At 39.3% G+C, this 16,767-nt stretch overlaps 4 protein-coding genes across 4 annotated transcripts; 3 read left to right on the forward strand and 1 right to left on the reverse strand.

Moving 5' to 3' along the window:
- Positions 1–1,553: 1,553 nt before the first annotated feature.
- On the forward strand, positions 1,554–3,904 carry ATC70_010102 (uncharacterized protein; the record flags this gene model as incomplete). Its single annotated transcript, XM_064829322.1, has 8 exons — positions 1,554–1,599; positions 1,654–1,908; positions 1,967–2,167; positions 2,221–2,272; positions 2,360–2,971; positions 3,032–3,111; positions 3,169–3,285; positions 3,528–3,904. The coding sequence occupies 8 exons, from the start codon at positions 1,554–1,556 to the stop codon at positions 3,902–3,904; spliced, it is 1,740 nt and encodes a 579-aa protein (XP_064686524.1).
- A 567-nt stretch (positions 3,905–4,471) lies between these two features.
- Positions 4,472–6,214, reverse strand: ATC70_010103 (uncharacterized protein; the record flags this gene model as incomplete). Its single annotated transcript, XM_064829323.1, has 4 exons — positions 4,472–5,553; positions 5,613–5,892; positions 6,052–6,119; positions 6,208–6,214. 4 exons carry the CDS (start codon positions 6,212–6,214, stop codon positions 4,472–4,474), a joined length of 1,437 nt encoding a protein of 478 aa, XP_064686525.1.
- Positions 6,215–9,292: 3,078 nt separating this feature from the next.
- On the forward strand, positions 9,293–10,167 carry ATC70_010104 (uncharacterized protein; the record flags this gene model as incomplete). Its single annotated transcript, XM_064829324.1, has 3 exons — positions 9,293–9,888; positions 9,946–10,070; positions 10,130–10,167. The coding sequence occupies 3 exons, from the start codon at positions 9,293–9,295 to the stop codon at positions 10,165–10,167; spliced, it is 759 nt and encodes a 252-aa protein (XP_064686526.1).
- Positions 10,168–11,056: 889 nt separating this feature from the next.
- Positions 11,057–11,860, forward strand: ATC70_010105 (uncharacterized protein; the record flags this gene model as incomplete). The annotated part of the gene is made up of 1 exon (XM_064829325.1): positions 11,057–11,860. The coding sequence occupies one exon, from the start codon at positions 11,057–11,059 to the stop codon at positions 11,858–11,860; it is 804 nt and encodes a 267-aa protein (XP_064686527.1).
- Positions 11,861–16,767: the final 4,907 nt, after the last annotated feature.

Consider the following 16,767-nt stretch of genomic DNA (forward strand, 5'->3'; position numbering starts at 1 on the left):
TCGGAATTGGTGTGACTCTAGGTCGAATTGGCATGAGATTATGGAGGTAAGAAAGGAATGAAGGCTGTCAATGGTTGGGGGGTTGGTAATGTCCAGTTGTGAGGCAGTTAAGAGATGTCTGGGGTAGCGAGGTATCATGGTTTGGAGGGTAAATGTGTTTAACAGTAAGGAATGGGCTCAATATATTAGAGAAAGAAAAGGTGAAAGACGAAATCTGTCCAATCTTGAAGAAAAAAAAATAAACTGAGTTTGAATTAATTTTGGCGGCGGCGCTGCTGTTGGTTGACCTAATTGCCTTTCTGATGATGGCAATGATGATTGCAATACTGATTAAATGGGAATCATGAATTTGAAAGGACAATCGCTAGCCTGAATACTTTTTTTTTTGCTTTTGATTGGGGGGTTTTTATATCTGGTGGAGCCAGTTAGCCAATATGAGTGACATTGGGTCCGTCGCTTGCAATTACATGCTTTGCATGTTGAAAATACGGTTTTTGATAATGAGGAAAAGAGAGCCAACTTGAACAAGAGCAAGAAGCGATTGAACCTATCTTTTACTATTGATTGGTTGCTTAAACTTACTAGATATCTGATTTAAGATATATTCAATTAGAGCCTGCAGAGCGAAGTCGTCATTGAGCGTAACGAGATCAAACGACTAGTCTTGCAATTCATCCGTCTTTCTTCGTCTGATGACTCCCTTCTGATTATAGTACACCTGACCTTTACTGGCCTTTTACCGCTGTTCCTATTTCGATACTTTCTATCCAAGTAGAATGGAGAGAAAACGAGAAAGAGATAGCCAAGAGGAAGCATTCTAACATGTCATTATCAAAGAGGAAGTACAAAGAATGACTATTATCAGCAATGCCTCATACTATGTGTAATCATGAACAGTGAGGCTTACTCCTGCTTGCACTGTTGGCCTATCACAGGCTCAAACTCCTTCAAAAGCCACTGCCTCTTCATGAACGAAAGCTCCATCCCAAGTGCAAGGCTCTTCCCAATCTCAAAGCCGACCAAAAGGTCATGGTGCTACAGATATGAAGCTAAACTATCACCAACTAGAGTCAATTGTCTAAATCCTGGCAAGTTGGGATTTAGCATAAAAAACTCTCAACACTTGCAAGCCTCAGCAGCCCATCTGGTTGATCAGAATTACCATAACAGTGCGCACTGAAAACTCCAACAAGTAAGGCTATTCAAAACTTTTGAGAAATCGTCCTTACACTCTTCATTTTAGGTCCAACTTGTCTCCCGTATTTTTTGCCCTTCACACCTATGGTGTAAGAAGAACCCCCACATAAAGTGGCAACCTATTAAAATTTCTTAAAGACGACAAGTGCTTGATTACATGCCTTGATGCCTCACATGCGTTTCAGACCATTGATAATAACCAGGCTTTTTCTTCACGGTTAAACGTTTAAAGTTTTATATTAAAAGTTTCGATTCCGCTTGATGTATCACTCAAAACCACATTTCTAGAATAACAACAGCATGAAAAATTTCCTTCTTCCTTTTTTCTTTTTTTTTTTTTCAATCGTCTCAAAGATATGGACAGAGAAGAACAAGAAAGCCAGCAAAGAATATCAGAGTCTGGTAAGCTTAATATACAGCAGGTGGAGGATCCATGGCTGAATTGTTTGTCGACAGAGGAATACCCAATCTTCGATAAATTGTTGAGGATCAAGCAGCGACTTATGGTATTGAAAAAGCACGAAAAGATGGCACCACAGGATATTTTGGTCTTGCAAGGAGAGTTTGAAAACACAATTACAGAGCTGATTCAGATACGAGGAGGTGTGCTGTTTAAAGAGAACCATGTCAACAATCGAACAGACGATGAGCTGCATAAAGTCTGTCAGCTCATGAGCCTGTGCTTCATGACGATAGGAAAATGGCATGAAAGTAAGTCAGCACAGAGAGGGTTTGGTGGCCATAGTTCTGAATGTATGTGGAAATGTAGGCCCTGCTATCTTTTGTCAAGTCATTGCCATCAAGAACTGCTTTTATCAGCTGGAACAAATTGGCATTTACGACGAGCACACCCTTCAACCCTACGGCAAAAAGCTACAACAACTGGAAAGCCTATTGACAGAAGATGAACAAAATTGCGCATTGCCTCCACCTATATTGGAATTGATTCGTTACAATTACTCCGTGTGTAGTAAGCATCCTAGATAGTAAACCATTCATTTTGCGTACTTACCCATTGCGTAGAACGCATTTACGATAAGCTATTATCGTTGATCCGTGACATGTCCCCAACTCTGTAAGTCTCTGTGTTCAGTTACACTACATACATTTATTTACATTGCCTGATTTTTTTTTTTTTTTTTTTTTTTTTTTTTGCTTGTAGAATTCCCATTAGAAGCAAATTACTGGAGATTCGAGGGCAACTGATCAAAGTTGCATTCCAGAGAGACTATAATGAAGAAGACATCCTCCCAATCCAAGAAGAATTACTGAAAATCGACAATGTACGAGGCAGAACTGGTATATTTCTGAAAAATAAGGCAGAGCAGGATGTGTTACCTTTCCTTGGTCAAGGCACTCTGGTGGATATGCTGGAAAAGAATTTCAGTGCTTGTCATGATCTGCTGATTTTGGATAACCAGCCTATAGTCGAGTCCGTTCGCCAACGCTTGATTGACATTCGATCTGACTTGGAAGGCATTGAAATAACCAGTAAATGGAGCCTAAGGCAAACGGATCTCTTTACTTATCAGTTGCAGCTGCATGATGTGGCACGCATGTTGTATAAAGAGGATGAATTTGAAGGCGAGGAAGGTCGAAGCATGCTTTCTAATTTGTTGGCTGCGTGCTATAACATCATTCTCAACTTGCTTGGTGATGGCCCTTCCGTTGCAGAGTCCTTGTTACCAATTTACCATCAACTAAACACATTGCGTGATTGCCTAAAGAGATTACTATCACTTCATTGCAAGCTTTCAGATGACGAAAAGATGCTGTAAGTTGACAGTGATATATATATATGTGTGTTCCACACCCTGATTTGCATTGAGTCTAGTTATGCATTGAAACTGAGGAGTATAGACATGAAGCGCGAAAATGGGAGTTTTCATGATGAGGATGGACTTATACCAGAAGGTAATACCCATTATGTACACGCGATTTGTAGTAGAGGCCACTAATTTGGCTATGTAGGGCAAAGTAAATGTGTGTTTGCTCTAGAAGAATGCTACAGACTGATTCAAGAATTGAATAAATTTGACGATGAAGATGATGGAGAAGAGGGCAGTAGCAGCAGTAGTCATAGTGATAGTAACTCGGATAGCTTAAGTAGCGATGATCAGGATGAAATTGAGACCCACGAATAAATTTGTACATACACTACCTTACATCATACAACTCTTGCAAAACCTAAAGCTTGTACAATCGAATATGTGGCAGAAAAGACTCGAATGTGTTTGATAAGCGTGTTGAAACGTGGAGAAATGAAGGTTCAATACCGTTATCGATAAATCAAAGGCTTTCTAGAGTATAAAAGTACAGAGTTTGAACAGCAATATCGCTTTACCTCAACATTTTATACAATGGAATCCATCCAAGAAGGGTGGCTCTTTCTCCTCATCTTACCACCGCTCTTGGCGATGTTCAACGTGCCACGGTTGACCTTGGCAGCCCGCCTGGTACCTTGATGCCCTCTTTTCTTAGCCATGCTGGTGCTCGCTATCCAACTACTAATGCGGTTGAGATCAATAATTTCTATGAGCTACAAACTAAAGTCCCTGGATTTGACAAGAAAGATGTCCAAGTGGAGGTCCCTGATAACCATACAATCGTATTGAAAGGCTCTACGGAGCAAAAACAAGAAGCTACTGAGGGTATTACTCAACGAGTAGTTGCAACTGCTATCGACAAGGAAAAGCAAGTAGCCTAAGCTTCTGACGGTCGTCAATAGTGCATCCAAGAACGTGTATCTGGTTCCATCTTTAGGATTTTCCATTTGCCTATTGACATTGATCCTCAAACGATCAAGGCTTCTTGCATTAATGGTGTTCTCAAGGTTATTGTCCCAAAGACCAAAGGTAAGAAAAACACATCAATTGACATTGATTAAGCATGCTCATGAGGGCTTGTTACCTTAGTCTCTCATACAGTATATCATAACGTTATCATTCAGTTTTGCTGTTAAATGAAACAATTCATTGGAATCATTGGAATCATAATTTTAGCAGTTCTAGATGATACCTATCGCACAATGGCCGAAAACAGCTGTTGATTCATTGTTTAGATTGGATAATGATAAAGATATTGGGCTTCAGTTACCACACCTACGTGTTTCTGTAACAGCCATTTCTTGTTTCAAACAGAGCCTTTCGGGTACATAAACTTATTTGATAATGCTAAAACTATCTACCATCCAATGCTGAATACAATGTTTTTAAATGCTTATTGTTTTATTGGGGGGAAATATACAAAAGTTGTGTGATTTTCTGATTTGGTATTACATACCGCCGATCATCTCATTTAAACCTCCACCAGCTTCCATCTGTTCCTTTGCAAACATCTCAAAGTATTGATAGATGATGGTAACGCAAAGTAAGATACCAGTTCCACTTCCAATGGCTCCCATCAGGTCACTAAGAATACTGACAGCACCTAAGCAAGCGCCACCAAACGAGGCACTTACGGGAATCACGCGCTTCAATTCCTTATACATGGATGTATCACGATAGCCGGCAATGACGAGCTGTTGATCCTTGAGCTGACGAGCAACATCACGGGGAGAAGATCCAGAGATTTCAATCCAAGTTTTGGAAAGAAGAGCGCAAGTAGAGAGCATCAAACCAGCATAAACGACGAAATGGATGGGATCCAAGAGAGCGGCGGTCAAACTGCGAGGGGCAGAAAGATAGTATGCAAGACCACCAACAGCGTTCAATTGAGAGGTGCCTTCCAAGGCTTCCCATGTACCCAAAAGACGGACCAAGAAATTATCAGTGAAACGCTTGTAGAGCATTTGAGAGATCATAAAGACGTTGGAAGTCAAGGTAGATTGGAGCATAATGGGCATGTTGGAGGTATAAAAGAGCTTGACAGGGTAAGAACCACGTTGACCACGAAGACGGTTAGACTTGACAGGCAATTCGACACGGAAACCTTGGAGGTAAATGACAAGCAAAAAGATGGAAGCAGTAGACAACAGGCTCATGACGTTGGGCATGTTGGTACGATAGAAGGCCTCCTTCAAGGCACGAGTCTTATCCTTACGAGTCAACAAGAGATGTACCAATGCAATAAGGGCACCTTCAAATTCATCACCACGACCACTGTCCATGGTAGTAGGAGAGAGTGCCTTCCAGAAGATAGTTTCACAAATGTTGGTGGCAATGAAAAGGTTGATGCCAGAACCAAGACCATAGCCCTTTTGTAATAATTCATCCAACAACAAGGTAATAAATGAAGCAACGACAAGCTGAATAATCAAAATCAAACAAACACCAGCTCCAATGTCACTAGGATTACCGTAGAGACCAGTCAAAACGGAAACAGTAGCATGGCCAAAAGCAATGAGCATAGCAAACACTGTCAAAATGCACAATCAATTAGTCTCTGCGTATACATCTACAGGATCCAATCCTTACATTTTTGAGCACCACTGAATAATGCTCTGTCTTCCTTTAAACTGTAATCGACTTCAATGATGTTGGCACCAGATAAAAGTTGCATGATCATGCCTGACGTAATGATGGGAGTGATACCCAATTCCATAAGAGTACCACGATTAGAAGCAAGAATAACTCTCATCCAAAACAGAGGATCTGCAGAATCAGAGGACATGATACCGTAAAGAGGGACTTGCGACATGACCAAGAAAATGAACAATGTAACTGCTGTCCACATTACCTTTTGGTTGAAAGGAACCTAGTAGCATTCAAACGCGTTAAACAGAATGCCCTTCATTTGGCTTCCCAATCTTCCTCCTCCCTCCCCCGCATCATCTTGCCATCAGATCAGTGATTGCCTCTTCTTTTTGAGCGTAATGCTCTCACAACACACCACTCATTTGGTTTCAATAATTACCTTGCGATCAGGGGAAGCAATTTCTGGAAGAATAGCCATGAATGGCTGAACAAGATGTAGAATCCTGACTATAAAATTATGTCAAAAAGTGATTGAATGGGTGAGTAAATGTAATTTCTATTGTGCATCTGAATGCTGTGCAGCAACAATACTTACAACCCATTCTGTAATATATATATATAGGTGGTGAGGTGAAGAGTTGTAGGTGGGTAGACAAGAAAAAAGAAAAAAAAATAGAGGAATGAATATGATTGTCCTTATTAAACGTGTTAAAATTGGACAACTAAGCTCAGATGTAGGGCCAATCAATAGATGATACATTATATCACCCAATCAAAACACTACACCTTTGATTGAATTTCAATAAAAAAAGAGGAGTTCAGGCGTTTACGTGTGTACAAAGCCTCGCCAATGTGATGATAGATCGCAATAAAGAGTTGTGCTATGCTTGGACCATAAACGCGGTTGCTTATTTTGGATGATTCAGCTCTCTCGCTGTAGATCAGGGATGAAGATGATTGCCATATCCTATAAGATTATGACTGACGATGACCATTATCAGGTTGACAGGTCAACACATTGCCAATTTCTCCACACTCAAAAGCAATCTTTATTAATGGTATGAATGGCATGTTGAATTAACAATGACAACTAAACTCAACGGAAACCGCCTCTTCTTGAAAGTTCCCATCTGGCTCCGCCTCTCCCTCTTTGTGCTGCTGTTCAACCTCTTCTTCTTGTTGCTGTTGCGCAAGTCTTTCTCTAACTGAAGCTTGACTCATTGTGATTATTGTCGGTGATTTAGCTTGAAATTTAAGGTGCAGAAAGAAAGCGAAGGTATGGTGTGTTCGAAGAAATATGATGAAAACAAGGCCATTCTAGAAATAAGCTTTTTGAACTATTCGTTCAAAAATGAACCAGGTGATAGAGAAAACCCCCAATCAAAAGCAAAAAAAAAAGTATTCAGGCTAGCGATTGTCCTTTCAAATTCATGATTCCCATTTAATCAGTATCGCAATCATCATTGTCATCATTAGAACAGCATTTGAGTCAACCAACAGCAGCGCCGCCGCCAAAATTGATTCAAACTCAGTTTATTTTTTTATTCTTCAAGATTGGACAGATTTCGTCTTTCGTCGACTTTGTTCATCTATTTTGTGATATTCGACTATATGGATTGTAATAATCACCCTACCCTTCTTAATACATTCTTGAAGTATTTTTTAAGGCGCTTCCAATGGTGCTAATTGTAACAAGTGTTTTGACTGAAATTATTGAGCAATTTAATAAAATTTGAAATGAGGCTTTTAGCGAAGATCTCCAGATTTTGCATAGGAAAACCTCGTAAAAGTAGTTTCATAGGTTGCTTTGGATCGAGAGAAACGTTTTGATTTAATGTATGCCATAGTAAAAGTCTTCATTTTCAAGGCAAAAAACGCGATCGTTTGATTCTCGATAAAAACCATGAGGGGTACCTCATGCTTCTTGGTCGAATTTTGGCCATGTTTTTTTTTGGTCCCAAAAAGCTGAGCAAAGGTGTCAGGAAGTTCCTACTACTCAAGTACAATTGTTTGGCCCTATTCCGGTGGCTCAGAAAGGCCTATATGTCAAGATATGAAGGCTTGAAAGCTGTCAAATTTGGTTATGTATTGCTTTATAGAGCTTATTTACATAGCATAAATCACATCTTTGGGAGCGGCAATTTACTGGAAGGGTAGTTCTACAGCCTGTGCAACTTCTAATTCGAATAAGAGGCATATTGATTTCGGTAAAGCTGATTTATGCAAATTTTGATGCGATATGTTGCTGGTAAGCTTATTAACAATGGATATGAAAACCCGAATTTGCTGCTTGAACACTATGGTTTTACACCTTTGCTTGGCTGCGATCAAGCCCTCATATAGATCATTGTTACCAAGTATTGGATTAGACGCCTGATTACCATGGCTTTGTACTTTTGCTTCGCTACGGTAAAACCCCCCCTATAAATCAATGCTACCTAATGTTGGATAGAGTACAAAACATCTGTGTTGTACGTTAGTTTAGAGATTTCGTTTGCAAATACACATGGATGGAAGCATACAAGCACAAAATTATAAGATGAGTGATGCTCTATGGTATTTATCAAGGAAGCATCAAGCTATGCACACGCTGATCGTAGTTGTAGCTAAATATAATGCATCGTCTCATTGATCTCCATTACAATCTAACTACATATCAATAGTGTAAGCTCTTTGCTAGTCAAGCATATAGAATGGGTCATTGCTTCCAAGCCATTGATCGTTTTGTGCTCCTTATTTTTGAATAAGTCAGCGTAGCACGGCATTCTTGCATATTCCTGACTAATCTGCCTGTATCTGAGCAAAAAGAAACGTTTGTCGCAAGAGATTTGCCACTAGCAATGAAAGGCCCAATTCTTTTCTTTTGATTCCTCGGCTTGCAATCAAGTAAAAGCAAAAGAGATCAACGCTCTAAATCGAAACAAAAATTCAAAAAAAATTGCAAAAAGAAGGAGTTCCCATCCGTAGTGGTAGTATACTTAAATGCTTCTCCAACGTGCTATCTCACAGCCGAACCAGTGCTCTGGGTTTTCCCTGCTGTATTGCTACCCTCGGGCGTTTCCCCAGTATTGAACAACCTCCCAATTCAAGCCTACGCTCGAACTCGAATGTTGACACCAGACTCTCTAAGACACTGTTTTCGACAAAGCACAAAGCAGACCGTGAGCCCACCAACGAATGAATTCATTTCTTTATAGACCGCAACTCTGCTTACAGAAAGACGTGAAACTTTCCGGTCAATTGTAAATGAATTTTCTTTGTACTTAAAGGCCGTAGATATCTGGCATTGGACAAATTGTGGGTGCTAAATCATCATTCCAAATAGCCACATTTACAGTCATCTCTACCTTTTCAATGTCTGTCAAGTCTATAGAGACATCTCTTTAGATGACAATGGAGTACACCTCATACGGATTTACCACATTTTACATGACATATATTCTCGACAATGGTATGTTTTGATGAGAACCCCGAAGAAGTACACTACAAGGTGACGTAGAACGAAAAGACACAATAAACCAGCGGGGGAGCCAATGATTCCCCCTCTTCATCATGGAAGGAAGGGGTTGATTCCGAAAAAAAAAAAGGAATGCCTTGTTGATTTTGGAAAAAGAATTCTTTCTTCAACATTAACCCCCCTCTCCCCACTCTCAATCTTGTATAGAGACAACATTGCAATCATGGCTTCATTAGCTCGTACATTTGCCTCTTCTCTTTCTAACCGTACTTATACCTCTGCATCAGCATCTGCTCCTGCTTTAAAGAGATTCTACAGTATCGCCATCAACAACAAGGAGGAAGAGCAAAAGAACAGAAATGCCTCTGGTCTTATGAACAAGTCCTTGAACACCATCTCATCTCAATCTACCATGCAAATGCGCCACAACACCACAAACATCCCTGACTTTTCCAAGTACAAGAAGGTCAAGAACAGTGGTGAAGCCAGCCGTACCTTCACCTATATGATGATTGGTGCCACTGGTTTGGTTTCTGCTGCTGGTGCTCAAGCTACTGTTACAGATTTCTTGGCCAATATGTCTGCTTCTGCTGATGTTTTGGCTTTGGCCAAGGCTGAAGTTGATATGTCTGCTATCCCCGAGGGTAAGAACGTTACCATCAAGTGGAGAGGAAAGCCTGTCTTTATCCGTCATCGTACCGATGCTGAAATTGCTGAAGCTAATGAAGTTCAAGTTTCTTCTTTGCGTGATCCTCAAACTGATGCTGAGCGTGTCAAGGATCCTCACTGGCTCGTCATGTTGGGTGTCTGCACCCATTTGTAAGTAGGACTTATTGCGTAGTCTGATGGCATACTGACATTTGGATTCTCATGTAGGGGTTGTGTACCAATCGGTGAAGCTGGTGATTTCGGTGGTTGGTATTGTCCTTGCCACGGTTCTCACTACGATATCTCTGGTCGTATTCGTCAAGGTCCTGCTCCTCTCAACCTTGAAATTCCTGGTAAGATTTGGCTGTAGCATGGATCATAGCATGTATACTCATTTTTTCCTCGTTTACAGAATACAGCTTCCAAGACGATAAGCTCATCATCGGTTAGACATTTTGATATTCCATTACTATTACAATTCGCAACAAAACAGAACAACACCCAGAATATACAGCCATTATTTATGAAAAAAATTATATATTTATATCAAAATTTAGTAGTTTTTGTTAATTCAAAACGACCTTGTGTATTCATTCAAATATGATGCTTATTGGTTTGACAGTTGAAGGAGGATGTTGGGAGCTTTGACTACACAAAAGCAGAGAGAGAGAGAGAGAGAGAGAGATGGAGAGGCTTGCTACAATGAAGAGGCAAGATGAAGAGCAAGGCTGATTCCATTGCTTGATCTGTATAATTAGCGAATGATTTGTTGAGTGTCTTTGATATGAGGAACTGATTCTGGTCGTTCTTTGATCATTGTTGTTTTCATTTACGTTGTTGAAAAGGGGTGCGATTTGGTCGATAAAATCCATGTGAGGTTTACTGTTACAAAGTGGTCTTCCAAGTAAATAGGCCAGCCCCTCTTTTAACCTCTTCTTTTGCTTTTATTCCTTGAGGCATGTTCTGTACATTGGTTGTATACCGCTTCACTAAGCACATTCATAAATATTTACAACTGGCAGACCATGATAGATGACGGATAAGATTCGCAGATAATCAATCATGGCATTCTCTTGACATAACAACATCAGCACCAGAGCATGGAATGCATGGCTATGGGATACATCAAGATATTAAAAGGCTCTTGCATCAATACGCAATCACTGAGATACGATGTGCATGGAAGAGCTGTCAAGCAGGTCCTGTGTGCACGAACTAAGGATGATTTACCACCTGTTTTGGATCCCAGTTGAACACAACCTATATAAAAGGCTGATATTTTCTGGACCCCATACTCGAAATATTCCTTTGACCCCCACTCTTTTACTTGCAATAAAACATGACAGATTTAGGCACAACTCGCAGACCATTTTTATCACTCACAAAAGCCTACAGTCTGCTCACCAAAGCTCAGACAACATCTGCAGTCGTATTTTCTACATTTGCAGCCATTCATGGAGTTCAATTACTAGCTGCTAATGTAGGAGGAGCATCATTAGCCAACCACTGGTTGATTGTTGGCAGACCCTTTTACCAGGATGAGCACATGGAAGGCATTTTGGTCACTGGCTCAGCTGTCACCCATGTCCTTACAGGCCTTGCAAAGCTTGGTATTCGTCTCTATTGGAACAGAAACAAACAACTCACTGCTGCCATCGCACCACCCAACAATGAAAACAATCTGCTGCGTTACCATGGATTGGCAGGCTACTTATTGATTCCTTTGGCAGGGCTTCACTATTATTTGGTTCGTGGATTACCTATTGATTATTATGGCGACTCGGCATTCATCGATTTCGGATACATTGCCTGGGGATTGCAAAACAAATCCATCTTCTCGTATGGTTTGCATACAGCGCTTATTGTAGCTGCTTCTTATCATATGGTGAGTGGTATCAAGTATATATTCCAGAGAAAACCTCGCCCTGTTGTAGCTGTGGATTCATCCAAGGTGCCATTGAATGGTCGATCCGTGGCAGTAGATCAAAAAGCCACCAAACAAAAGAAGAGCGTCTTGATCCAAAAGAGCGTTATTGCTGGCCTCAGTCTAGCACTTGTGTCTAGTTTAGTTATCATTAGCAGAGACACCAAGAAAATACCCTTGCGTCTTGATTTTGCAAAAATGTATGCTCGCATTATTTAATAAAGTATTATAATATATTTACTTTTGTTGTACTTGACAAGGCATAGCATTCACTGCTTGTTTTTATATCATAGAATGTAGCCAGAAAAAGCAATAATGTTGGCATAAGGCTATCAAGCAATCAAACGTCGCGTTGATTCCCTTATTGTTGTTGTTGCTCTTGTTGCTCTTGTGTTTGGAGCACAGACGACTCCTTTCTCATCTTGACAACTTGGTTCTTGTGTTTGATATCTTTTGTGATTATTCGAACGGATCACTCCATATTTACCCTCATCGTGGCCCCTGAGAGCTGAATCATAGTCGCAGTATCGGATTTCCCTTTGCATGCAGTACTGAAAATATACCGAATTGATTCATAGGGCGTTCCCCCTAGACTTGAGAAGAACTTGCAAGGCCATGTCTTGCTGTAAACATGATGCTTCAACACCTAAAACCTTGACAAGTTTATCAGGGCAGCCCTCAAAAGTACAAGGAGTCTATTACACAAGTGGTTAGCCGGTGCCATCCATTCTAAACAGAGATAATCTACTTACCCTTGGGCAGTCTCGTCGTTGATGCGTACGAAGCCAATTCTGTGTTTTGTATGCCCTGATAGCTTTTGAACGACCATCTCTGTCGCATATAAAAGTTGCCTGTGAGATGTGTTAGTAGACATATCAATGTCGGTCCTTTCTTGTAACTACTCGCTCATGGAATCTAAACATGTGCTTCGCCAACTGACTACTACCGTTAAATGCACTTTTACATTCGGTGCAATGCAGCTTGGTGGAGAAAACAGCTATTTCTCTTACCGCAAACAACGTTAAAATGCAAACGAACGCTGAAAAGAAGAGGACTATCTTCTATACGCTTTTGAGTTGCTAATAAAATAACTGTTCATTCTGATCCAGTTTTGAAGATATCATGGACCAAAGATCTGTTTCATGCCTGCAAATAAAAGTAATGAAGCAAAAATATAACCAAATTTGACAGATTTCAAGCCTTCATATCTTGACATGTAGACCTTTCTGAGCCGCCGGAATGACACCAAACAGTTGTAATTGAGTAACAGTAACTTTATGACACATTTGCTCAACTTTTTGCGCCAAAAAAAAAATGGCCAAAAATCGACCAAAAAGCATGAGGGGTACCTCATGGTTTTCATTGAAAATCAAACGATCGCGTTTTTCACCTTGAGAATGAAGACTTTTACTATGGCATATATTGAATCAAAATGTTTCTCTCGATCCAAAGCAACTTCTGAAACCACTTTTACGAGGTTTTCATATGCAAAATCTGACAATTTTTGCTAAAAACCTCATTTCAAATTTTATAAAATTGCTCAATAATTTCATTCAAAATATCTATTACAATCAGCACCATTGGAAGCGCCTTGAAAAGTACTTCAAGGATGTATTAGGAAGCGTAGGGTGATTATTACAATCCATATAGTCGAATATCACAAAATAGATTAAAGAAGTCGAAAAAAAACAATATCTGTCCAATACTGAACAAAAAAAAACCTGAGTTTGAATTGATCTTAGCGGGTGGCCCAAATGCTTTTCTGATAATGACAATGATGATAACAATGATGGTTGCGATGCTGATCAAATGGGGATCATGGAGTTGAAAGGACAATTGCTTAGACTGAATAATTTCTTTTCCTTGGTAGTTTTTCCTTATAAAGGTGTCTTTTGCAATGACAATATCTCAAAAAAAATCGCTACACATCTTACACAAGTCCTGTATTTACTTATGACCAGCTTTATGTCGCCATCTTATTAACAACATCAGCAGCAGCGAATGATGCTACAATTCCATTATCAGAAAATGGCAATTATTATGTACAAAAGCTGCATAAAATATGAATTTTCTTTCACATTGTCCCAATAATAGGCTTTGTTTGATATCAGTGTAAGCAAAAAGGATGCTGAGGGAGATACCTCCTCTCCTCCTTCTGTCTCTGATATAACCTTTCTTTTACCAACTAATAATTGGCTGGTTAAAATCAACTTGATATACCAAAATGTTATAATATCTGATTTAAAATGTCTTTGACGAGAGCCCACAGAGAGACGCCGACATCGAGCGTAGCGAGATAGATCGGCTAGTTAAAAAGTACTATAAATTAATTAAAATTGATTGTGTTGTAAATAGCAGCATTTGACTTTACATCTCCATCCAGTGTATGCTTTTATACTTTTTGCAATGCAATCAACCTCGATTTGTGAATTGTTTTCTAGATTCAAACTTACAGTTGCAATGCTCCATTGCTGCTGAGCAGCGACCGCCGACAAAATCCGTTTAAATCCCCGCTTGACGTTATGTCCTGATTTGTTGAATTCTGAAGTTTTTGGATTCTCTTCGACCTATTTTGCTAGATTCGACTATATAAATTGTAATGTTCACCCCATACTTTCTAATGCATTTCTGGAGTACTTTTCGAGGCGCATCTAATGGTACTAATTAAAAAAGATGTTTTGAATGAGCCTATTGAGAAATATTAGAAAATATATAATGAAATTTTTGACGAAAAAGTTGAGATTTTCCATATAAAGGTCTTATAAACAAAGTTTCAGGGGTTGCACTGGATCGGGAGGAACACTTTGATATAGTATATCATAGTAGAAGTCTTCATCTTGATGGTCAAAAATGCGATTGTTTGATTTTCGATAAAAATCATGAGGTATCCCTCATGCTTTTTGATCAATTTTTGGCGATCCCAAAAAAGTTCAGCAAAAGTACTAGTAAGTAAGTGCTAGTCGAGAGTAATCATTTGATACTACTCTGGTAGTCCAAAGCGGCCGCAAGCACGAGAAATCACGGCTCAAATACATCCAAGTTTTGGTGTTTTTTGCATATATTGGGGGTAGAAAGAGGTAGTGCAAGCATGCTTTCTGCCCGTCTATGGGCTGTATTCATGGATCCATTTTTGGAGCATCGTGAATGAGTCATATCTACAGTTATAATTTACTTTTAGGGAATCTATGAGACAATAGACAGAAAAGTAGAAGAGACATAGTATACATTAGTAAGATTTGCGTCAGTAGTACTAAACTATTCATTGCAAGCAGTTTTAAGTCGCCAAGTGATGTGTTTTATTTGTGAATAAAACGCAAAAGCTACTCTCTCAAATTACAGCTTAATAATGTAAGCCAATATGCCTGAGAAAAGTTACGATTGCTATGTGGTGAGCTCAAGATGGTACTCACATATGGATCATATGGAAGCTGCATTAAACTTAATGGCCCACTAGCAGTATCTGGGCCCTCACTCTTGTATTACGACACTATCTTGTTGCTCTTTTCATCAAACACTTATGACCACCAATACATTGTGATTTGTTCGAAAATGGCACCTCATGCTGTCAACCTTTGCTTAACTGAGGATGTCTTGAAGGAGTTCAACGAAATGTTATTAAAGAAGGCAAATACTGGAAATATATAGGGTTTGGCAAAGATTTGCCTGCAAAGGAGATAATTAAGAAGTAACACGAGATGAAAGCAGCCAACAATCGAGGGCTGTCTCAAGCAAGAACACTAATGAATGAGATCGTGTAGGGCAATGATGTCTCTACTAGTTTGTTGCTTGCAACTGTCATGGATATACTACAATCAAAGGTAAAGATGCGTAATATAAACGCCATCAAGTCATAATACTTGTGCAAGAAAGCAAAATTGTTAGTTCTTCTTACACTGAATGATTGGATATTACGAGCTGCAATTTCAGCCCTCTCACGGTCTAATTCAGCTTCAATCATTGATTGTTCTCCCATCCAACATTGTTATAGTTTATTGTTTTTGTAGTTTTCGGTTTCCATGACAGACAGTAAGTTGAGATGCGTAGGTGCCAATTGCCCCATTTATCAAATCAAAAGCAAACATGACATTCATCATTTTAGGGTGCCGCTGTCAAAACAGATTGTGCTACGCTGTTTTAAGGTTGATTTATGCTGCAGATCAATTATTTTTGTACACTGCAACTGCCGTAGCATTTGTACGAGATGGACGGCCTTAAAAAGGTAATCTCAAAAAAGCAATGATAACATGATGTCAAAAGAAACCCAAAATGTTTATAAATGATGATGCTGGTGAATTCAATAGGCACTAATGAAAGCCCCATTTTCTCAATCATTGCACCACTTTTCAGCATATCTTCAAGGTCCGAATCGAATTTTGTGCCAACATTTGGCATGATCATATCATGCGTTTTATGTCTGCTGAGAAATGCGTAGAAGGAGTCAATTTTACATTAGCATTTCAATATTCTTGACATGAGATACCATCTATATTTTGCATTTTTTTAATAGATTTGCATGATCATTTCATAGCAATCAGGAACGTCGTATTGCAATGAATAGTTTCGCGCTTTAAACATCACATTTGACATGAATGAAATCGTACGTCAAATGAGATCAACTGACATTTAAGCAAAATACACTATCTGATGGCCCTGAATGACAACCAAAAACTTAATATAAATCTCCCAAGTATACATTAACATGTTATAAGTTGTAGTCCAATACCTTAATTAAACTATCTCTCGAATCTCCTGACAATGGCTCATCTCGTAGTCGGTTGTTAAATGATTGTACCAAGTGTTTCTCAATTTCTTTGGATTAATGTAGTCGTTTCTGTCAACTTTTGGGGAGTGAAATGAGCCCATTTTTGGTTTCTGGTTTGATGATATGATCAAAGCATCCAGACTATCAGTACTTGCTCTTCTTTTCTTTTGTACACTTTGGTCTATTCTTGTTTGATTTCATCATTCTTTTATTGGGGAATAAAAGTTTGTTCAAGGCGATATTCAATAACTAGATAGACATTCCACATCGCCAATCATATTAGCTGATACATCATACAAACTCATCTATTTTTTAAGGTAAAAGCAATTGCACACATACAAGAGAGCTTGAAAAAACTAATCAG

Source organism: Mucor velutinosus (genome assembly GCF_035048745.1).
Source record: "Mucor velutinosus strain NIH1002 chromosome Unknown tig00001563, whole genome shotgun sequence".
Classification (NCBI taxonomy): domain Eukaryota; kingdom Fungi; phylum Mucoromycota; class Mucoromycetes; order Mucorales; family Mucoraceae; genus Mucor; species Mucor velutinosus.